This window comes from Crocuta crocuta, unplaced genomic scaffold (assembly GCF_008692635.1).
Source record: "Crocuta crocuta isolate KB4526 unplaced genomic scaffold, BGI_CrCroc_1.0 scaffold197, whole genome shotgun sequence".
NCBI lineage: Eukaryota > Metazoa > Chordata > Mammalia > Carnivora > Hyaenidae > Crocuta > Crocuta crocuta.
The window spans coordinates 6,937,469-6,946,340 of record NW_027532002.1 but is presented as its reverse complement, the minus strand read 5'-3'; the positions used below and the strand labels follow the sequence as shown (position 1 = coordinate 6,946,340).

At 49.0% G+C, this 8,872-nt stretch overlaps 1 protein-coding gene and 1 long non-coding RNA gene across 3 annotated transcripts in view; one reads left to right on the top strand and one right to left on the bottom strand.

The window, feature by feature from the left end:
- Nucleotides 1–7,343, bottom strand: part of LOC144241033 (uncharacterized) — a 9,358-nt gene extending 2,015 nt beyond the window's left edge. Inside the window, exons 1-4 of one of the 2 annotated variants that reach the window (XR_013337947.1) lie at nt 7,110–7,343; nt 6,560–6,729; nt 2,819–2,884; nt 2,364–2,551 (exon numbers count right to left, since the gene is read on the bottom strand). This is a non-coding gene — a long non-coding RNA (uncharacterized LOC144241033). Of the gene's footprint in view, nt 1–2,363; nt 2,552–2,818; nt 2,885–6,559; nt 6,730–7,109 lie in introns of those variants that run through there. The other variant, XR_013337946.1, reaches the window with a different exon arrangement.
- CHN2 (chimerin 2) overlaps nt 1–8,872 on the top strand; it is a 304,029-nt gene that overhangs the window by 266,508 nt on the left and 28,649 nt on the right. Inside the window, exon 7 of the mRNA XM_077775468.1 lies at nt 574–651. Coding sequence (XP_077631594.1) covers nt 574–651 — 78 coding nt within the window. The remainder of the gene's footprint in view (nt 1–573; nt 652–8,872) is intronic.

Below are 8,872 nucleotides of genomic sequence, written 5' to 3'. Positions count from 1 at the left end.
GTGTGTGTGTGTGTGTGTGTGTGTGTGTGTGTGTGTGTGTGTAGTGTACAAGCAAGCAAGAGGGGTCTCTCCCGTGGCAGGAGGAATAAAGCTGCCTGCCCCTGCTCCTCCATTGAGCCCTCAGTGGCGACAGGAGCCGGCTTCTGAGGACCGCTGTGCTCATGAATGTGTGCCATTGTTCAGGCACACGTCGGCCTTAAGAATTAGCACAAAACAGCCCCGTCCTTATTCAGATGCAGAGCCCCCTCCATCACTCAAAGCAGCCCTTCCAGGTCACATGCCCGAGGCCTCTGCAGACAGGACGCAGCTGCCTCAAATCTGCTGCCTAACATTAGCCGCGGTTCGAAAAACCTGATGGCTCGGAGCTTCGCAGGGGAAACGAGGAAGATGTGGGGTCCAGGCGCTCGGTTCTCCGAGGAACTGTGGCTAGAAAATGAGAAAAAATGTGCTGTGGTTCGGAAGCCTAAGCAGGGCAGGAAACGCCAGGAGCTGTTGGCCGTGGCCTTGGGGGTGAAGGTGGGAGTCAAAGGCAGTTTTCTCTGGCCCCCTCTCAGACTCTTTGCCTGTTCACAGATCTCGTCCCTGGTCCGAAGGGCCGCCCTCACGCACAACGACAACCACTTCAACTATGAGAAGACACACAACTTTAAGGTAAGCAAGCCTCTGCGCTCTTTCTTCTGCTATTACCAGGCAGGTGGGGAGGTACAGTTGATGGTTTCCGTCCCCTCTTTTGATGGTAAAGTGATGAGACGGCAGATTCCTTTGCTCTCCACAACCAGCTACCTGCACAAAGTTAAGACCGTCGTTTTGTTCAACCCAGAGACCCTAGACAGCTGCTTGCCTGATGCCGGTGCCTAGAAACACCTATATGGATGTTAACTGAGTCCTGGGGCACTGGGCCCATTTCTTCTCTGTGTCCCCATGTCCAGCAGGAGAACAGCGGAGCGCGCCCAGTCCCTGGCACTGGGAGATCTTCTGAGGAACACCGAGCAGTAGTTTTCCACTGAGGGTAGCTATCAAGAACATTGCCGTCTCTGAGGCACAGGAAACAGTTGCTCATTTCACATTCTGTGTTTTGCCTTTGTTTCCAGGGATGCTAACTCCTTTGGTTTATGTGTAGACAGCTGTGAAAGCAAAGGCTGACACGGGATACCATCCAGTAGCTTTTGTTTGTGCTCTGGGGACAGAGCGGGGCACCCCGGCGGCCTTGCCAAGCTCCCCTCTCTCAGCACAGCCTTGATCGTGCTCACCAGACCAAACAAAAAGATATGGAAAGCTGGTGGGGGCTTTAGTGCATATTCCCATGTGTGTTTATAAACTGCAAATACCGCTGTCTTCATTTCAGACTAGCCCTTGTGAAAAAAAAAAAAATAAGAAAGAAAGAAAAAAAAAAACCCACAACGGCCTACCATCAGAAATCACGGCCTATTTCCTTCACCCTAATGTGTTTTCCAAGAAATGGCTGGAGAAGATTCTGATGCCAAATTGCCTGGCCGGGGATGTTGTTGAGTGGAGGAGACCCAGTTAGAGGCCTTATCCCAGCAAATGGGCTGATGTTTAGACGTTGGAGAGAGTGAAGATGAAGGATCCAAGAGGAGAAGTGGGGGGTGGAGGGTTAGCAAATTGTAAATTGTCTTTTTTTTTTTTTTTTAACTCGTTTCCTTTAGGACCAGCAGCCCAAGTAGCTGTTGAAGGAACTCAATAGCCCTTCATTAGAGGTGATCAGGGAAACCTATCTTACTCTGTCGATTTCCAGTTCTTCGGAAGGACAAATAGGTGTCTCTTAAATATACATTTGTGTCTGTTGGTTTGTTTGCCTGCTGCTGTTTATAGAAAGCGAGGGGCTTGGGCACTTGCATGCTGTAATTGAGCTGAGGAATGGAATTATTCAGCCCTCCATATTTAGCGTGAGGCTGAAGAGTTGTATAGATCCTCACCGACGCCAAGGCTCTTGATATTTCTCCTGTTGCTGAATAGTGACAGGTCTGATGGGGAGTACAGGAATCCTTTCGTGGTTTTTTTTCCCCCTCTTTTCTGTTTTCTGTATTTATCCTTATTAATTTTTTTGCCTTAAGAACATATTTTTCTGACGCTGGGCAGAAGTCCTGATTCTTTGCATCCTTCAGATGCACTACTATGGATCGGGAAGATGGATCTTCTCGGACTTGGCAAACCCTCTTCCTTCCTCTCGAAAATTCCAACTCATCTGGCTTTGAGATGCAATTGGAATTATGCCCTTACTGCGATACATGTTTGCATGGGGGTGGCTTCTCCCTCGGCATACTGTGGCTGGGCTTGTGTGTTTTGCAGCAACTAAATATTTGTTCAATTGATACTTCCAAAACTGATTTCAGTGTTTTAATCGTAGATCTCTGAATGGGAAGGGAAGACCTTTGAAACAAAAAGGCAGTTGAGACTTATTTTCCTAAATAGTGCTGTTGCTAATACATGATCCATATTAATTATTTATCAGTGGAATCCGTCAACAGCTTTTTTCAGTGTTTGCTTGAAAAGCCAGTATCTATTTGGTGTGACCTCTCCTAAATTACAGCTATTGAGAGAAGAAAAGGCAGAGAGCAGACAAGTTGTTAGGAGAAGGTACACAAGGCAGACAGGAGCATTTATTTCTCTTCCGTGTTTTAAATAGACATCTCTGAGATGTAGCAGACCCTTGATCTCTGTGTCCGTTGACTATGGCTTTCAATGGTACTGCCCGTGCCACTGTCCTGAAGAATGAGTGGCAGGGCCTGGAGGGGGCGGTTCTCTCTGGCACTCGTCACCCACCTCCCCCGCCACCCTCCTTCAGCCCTCTACTCACCCCCAACTAATTTGAAGTGGAAATTTTGCAGGGTCTTTAGACGAATACTCTGAAAGCTGGTCAGTGCTATAAATAGAGCAGTGGGTTTTTAGTAATCACCATGGAATCAACCAAACAAAGAAAAACTCTTATCAAAGGCCCCCTGCCATCTGCTTGAAATCAGCATAAAATTAAGACATAAAACACAAACTTGTGCTTTATGCTGACATCTAAGGAGCTTTATGCAGAAACTCTTGGTTTGTAGTTCGGGTTATTATTGGAGAGTACTACGCGATTGGTATCGCGTAAGAATTCAATACAAAGAACAAATAATCACGTTTTCACGGTCATCAGCAAATAAGGTCTGCTAGCCCCTGTCTGCGCTCTTGCCTAGGGGGTCCTAGGAGAGATTCCAATCTGCCTACAGATCTAAATGCCTCACCCCACAATGAGAGAGTTCCTGCCCCAGTAGGGACTATGCATCCAGGTAAAAAGCAGTCTCCCTCTCCTGGCTCTCTCCAGGAACTACTTGAAGAGGAATGAATAGGAAGTCCCATCCCTCTACAGGGTGGGAACGGACTGCCAGAAAGCCTCCCAGGCACCGCTCCCCAGTGCCTACCTCCTGCCCTTGCTTTTTACACAAAGCATGTCTAGGAAAAGCCAGAAGTTCGCTCTGGGAAGAAAAGCGTTTGGAAGCAAATTAAAGTTACACTTCGTCTCCTGCAATAATTCTGTGCTTTTCAACACTGTATGCAGATATAGTTGTTGCTCATTTAAATCCTAAGTTCTCTGGGATGACTTGCACATACTGGGGATCAGGAGGTATTTGTTGAAGTTACGAAGTCGATAGGATCTTCTCATATGGAAACCCTTTGCTACAGGAAGAAATGCTCCTTTATTGAACCCATTTTATATCTGCATCTCTATTTATCTAGGAGACACCATCTCCTGTATGTAGAATAGCTCTCTTTGGGATGGTCTACCCTAATAACACCTGTGGCTAAGCTCCAAAATCTCCAGCCCCCCAACAATCTAGATACCCATCCTTCCTTCCCCACTTAGCACACTGACGACGTAGCAATGGCCAGCGTAGTACTCCTGGCCATAGCTCGACCTTTGGAAAAGAGCTTAGTTTTCTGAGTCTCAGTTTCCTTATTTGTAGAATGGGAGTGTGGTAAGGTTTAAACAATACATGTAAATCACTTATGGTCTGTGGCACCCAGTAAGTTTAGCTTCTATTATTATTTTACTATTCATCTTTTTGTCTCTCTCATCTCTTGTGCTTTAATGTTCAGCTTTCTCTGTCTCTGTATTTCTTCTTTTGGTTTTTTTTTTTTAATGTTTATGTAGAGAGAGAGCGTGCATGTGGATGGGGGAGAGGCAGAGAGAGAGAGAGAGAGAGAGAGAGAGAGAATCCCAAGTAGGCTCCATGCCTGCTGTCAGTGCAGAGCCCAACTCGGGGCTCCATCTCACGAACCATGAGATCATGACCTGAGCCGAAATCAAGAGTTGTACGCTTAACCGACAACCATCCAAGCACCCCCATTTCTTATTCTCTACCCTTCTCCATGTCCTTCTTTCTTCTTTCCATCATCTGTTTCTCCCTCTCTCATTAACTACATGTAACAGAAAAATGCAAGCATGTTCTGGGCAATGGAAATGGCACAAATGAAACCTTGGAGTCAGAAATGAGCCAGGAGTGAACAGGGTGCAGGAAGAGACTAACAGGAAAGAGGAGCTCGCTTCACGTCTGGGTTGGACCAGATCCAGGGGGGCTCACGAACCTGGGCGTTTTCTCCGCTCAGGTGCTCAGCCCTCACAGTGTGCACATGCACTTACACCACTCCTTCCTTCTACTGAATTCTCTCCCTCCACCCAAATATTGTAGAACCACTCTTCTCTCCTTATAAGTCCTTATAAGGACTATGGATAGAGAGCAGAGGTCCAGAAAATTCTAAAAGTTGAAAAGCAAGCCACTTGACCCCGCCTTACCCCACATTCCCCATCCCCTGTCCGCCTCCCTGCCCTTTCCTCACCCCTCCCCTTCGATCCCTTCCCTGTCCCCCACCCATCCCTCGCCCAGCCTCCTACCAGCTTTACTTTTCTCCATAGCACTGACCACTGGCATGGTACGTGTGTACTTGTATGCTTACCTTCCCCTTACCAGCCAGAAACACTCACCCCTGGGGCTACGGACAGGGGGTTTGGTCTGTTTTTCTTTTGCAGAAACCCCAGTGTCCAGAACAGGGCCTGGCCCAGAGCAGACTGTCAGTAGATATTGGTTGAAAGTACGTGTAGCAGACGTCTCAGGCCCTGTCTATCTAAGGCCGCACGTTCTGTCCCCACTAGTCACCCCACCCCACAGTTTGCCCCCCGGGTATGGCTTATCACACTTATGTTAGCTGCGTTCAAGCCCTTGCGGGTATGAGCCCTTGCCAGGGCCGCTAGAATGTGCCAGGGAGACGGACCGTACCAGGGTGTGCCAGGCCAGCCCCCCTGCCCCGTCTGGCCGGCGGCTCTGGTGGTCTTACCCACAGGGGTAAGACCTGCCCCGGCTTACTCTTGTTGTCCCAGCTTCTTGTGTGGCAACTCTCAAAAGTGGCCCAGTCTCCACAGAAGTTAAACGGTTTCTCAGTCTAGCGTTCCGCGTCCCCTGCTCCCTGTAGACCACGGCTGCCCCAGCAGCGCCAGCTCCGCGCGCGTGTTCATTCAGCAGCCTCCTCCTGCGCACGCCCACCCGGGAACGCGCGCCAGAGCTCGGGAGGCTGAGTGTGTCCTGCGGCCAGGGCCCCTGTCCCGGGCGCGGCGGCACCGCCACCCCGCCGTGGGGGTGATGTGGCCCATTCACGGATTCTGTGCCTTTCATTCCTTCCTGCGTCCTTAGCCGTCAGCGGTCACTTGCTTTGGAACAAGATATCTGTGCTTTCCGTCTGCGAAGCCCTCCCTTGTCCTTGTCCTTGACTTCCTAAAACCGTGGGAGCCCTTCTGTGTCCCTCCTCTCTTGCCTGTCTCGTGTTCTCGTGGGCACGCGGTGGCCCGGCGCCCTTTGCTGCCCGGGCCCATCCCCCTTCCGTGTGCCCTGACAGCAGGGACCGTTGGGTGGGGCACCTGCCGAAATCTGCTTCAGAAACGGTGCTGGGTTTTATGTTGGTGCTTTTGTTTATTAATCAGAAAAGGCTGTATGGACAGAATCGAGTGTGGAGGGAGCAACTCCGAGGCAAAAGGCAGACTTCGTCACCTTGGGTATAAAATGAGAGACTCAAAGCCCGACTGACTGGAAGACCTAGGTTTGGACCTCTTGGGCTTTATGGAGAAAGCATGGCTACCGATCCCAAAAGGCTCTGAAGAAGAGTCGTTTTTATCTACCTCCTCCTCGAGCCTGGCTTCACCATTATAATTATGAGAAACTCCTTATTTTCAACTAGTAGAAGCGCAGGAGATGGTCTTAAGTAAGAGGCTATCATTACACAGGAGGGTCTCTAGGAGCCCCCAGGGACTGCTCAGAACTCAGAAGAGGAAGAGAAACTGGGAGCACTCTCGCCTCTTTATTGTCCTCTGCTCTCTGGGCCTCAGCCTCCTCGTTTTCTCCCTGAACAAATATGTCATATTCCGCCTGGTCTGCGGAATAGGGCTGAAGGCGACTCCCTAGTTTATGTTACAAGATCAGCCGCAAAAATCCCATTCGCAAATTTCCAGAGGGAGAACCAGATGAGCCTGACTCTCAGCAGGTGTCTGCCGTGCTCAGGTCACTCCCCTACGCACCTGGATGGGGGTGTGGACTGTCCGGAGGATGGGAGTGTCCAGGTTACCTGTAAAAGGACAGGACCCTTCTGGGTAGATAGCCCGGAGGTGTCAGTTATCATCCTTTCCTCCTTGTTTTGAAGAATCCCCCTTAAAGTTTCACCTCCAAGTCCAGCGTCTTCTGCCGGGTTCTGCTTAAAGTAAATCAAGAAGCTACTCTGAGCCTAGATATTTTTATTAATATTACTATCTGCAAGCCTAGGCATTCTGCAGCCCGCCTTAGCCATGGTGCCTGACTAGGCATAAGGAAGAGTTTATTTTTTTCAGTTTATTTATTTATTTTGGGAGAGAGAGACAGAGCATGAGTGGGAAGGGGCAGAGAGAGAAGGAGAGAGAGAATCCCAAGCAGGCCCTGCGCTGTCAGCACAGAGCCCGACCTGGGACTCAAACCTCTGAACCGTGAATCATGACTGGAGCCTAAATCAAGAGTTGGATGCTAACCGACTGAGCCACCCGGGCACCTCTAAGGAAGAGTTTTTATTCTTTTCGTTCCATCTTTTACGAAGCGTACCTGTCACTGTTGTGCCGTTTGGGAGCCAGGAGTAACCCTCAGTGAAACTGCGAAGTGAGCAAGGTTTGCCTCTGGCAGACTCTTCACCCTCTGCCCCTGGATTGTTTCACTTGCTCCTCCCGTCGCTTGTCTGCTGAGTTGCCCCATCGAACCACCCTGCTTAGACCTGCCGGCTCCAGTTTCTAGATCCTAGCGGCTGCTTCTCCCTTGCTTGAGGCTTTGCATGTTTCTGATAGTCTCCGCGTTATGGTCAATTTGAAATGTCACCTGATTCCTCACAAACCAACCTGGTAAGTTGCTCAGAACCCTTTCTTCTGTGACTCACCAAGAGCTACTATGGCATCACAGAGAGAACATGCTCAGTTTTTAAAGGGCTTGTTCACAAAAATGGCAGTTCAGTTAATCTAGTAGTCATGTTTTAAATGGGCCCTCTTGGGGCGCCTGGGTGGCTCAGTTGGTTAAGCGTCCGGCTTTGGTTCAGGTCATGATCTCACAGTTCGTGGGTTCGAACCCTGTGTTGGGCTCTGGGCTGATAGCTCAGAGCCTGGAGCCTGCTTCCGATTCTGTGTGTGTGTGTGTGTGTGTGTGTGTGTGTGTGTGTGTGTCATCCCGCCCTCCTCCCCTGGCTCACATTCTGTCTCTCTCCCTCTCAAAAATAAACATTAAAAAAAATGTTAATGGGTCCTCTTGAGGCCAGTAGCACGACGCCTTTATCCAGTGCAATTTCATTGATGGCTGGGATTTCAGGCAAGAGAGGAAACAATTTTTGGACAAAGTTCTCACACAGGTGAGGGCCTTCTCTGCCTGCCAGGCTCTGAGTAAAATCTTATCTTATTCCCCCTTGACATGTCTTTACGTAAATATTGGAACACCGTCATTGTAGATCCTTGACAAACCATCAGAACCTGGTGGAAGATTTTGACAGCCAACCGAAGAGGGGCTCCTTGCTTAGGCCACACACCAGCGAAGTGGCTTGGCCAAGCTCTTCCACAAATGTAAATCATCTACTGATGAGTCTGACCCATATCAAGTGCTTAGCTGTTATGAGTTTTATATTTTGCTTTATCCCAAAGAACATATCAAAGGGGCTATTCTCCACGACTAAATGGCCGATTCTGGCATTTTAAGTCCGGAGAAATACTCCTTTTGTGTTTTGTGAGGGGAAAAATAAGAGCCCCAATGATCACTGTCCATATTAGTTGGGTCTTTTTCAAAGTTCTAGGATGAGGAAACTATTTAGATATGCATTTCTTTATTCAGCGAATATGGACTGAGAGCCAGCTATGTGCCAGGCACTGCCAGGTACAAGAATGACCAGTGGAGACGTTAGAACGTGAGCTCTTCTCCTGGGTGGTGTTTAGCCACAGTGATTTTGCTCCTCCTGGGATGTGTGGCAGAGACATTTCTGAACCTTCTAACTGGGATGTGCTCACGGGGTAGCTAGCAGAGGCCAGAGATTCTCCTAAACATCCTCCAATGCCCAGCACATCCTACAAGTCCCGACCACAAAGAGTTATCTGGCCCCAACATCAGCAGGGCTGGGGTTGAGAAAACATGCACTAGACCGTGGAGGAGAACTAGAGGCTTGGAGGGCAGGGAATTGTCACAAGAATATTGGTGCTGATACCTGATAAACCTGAGAGGAAGTTAGCACAAGAATATGTCACTTTGTGCAGGGGGGAGATACCCGAAACACTTCGTGGCAATCAGTGTTATGGAAACTAAATCCTTTTTTAAAGCTACGAGAACAGCTACTGAATAGA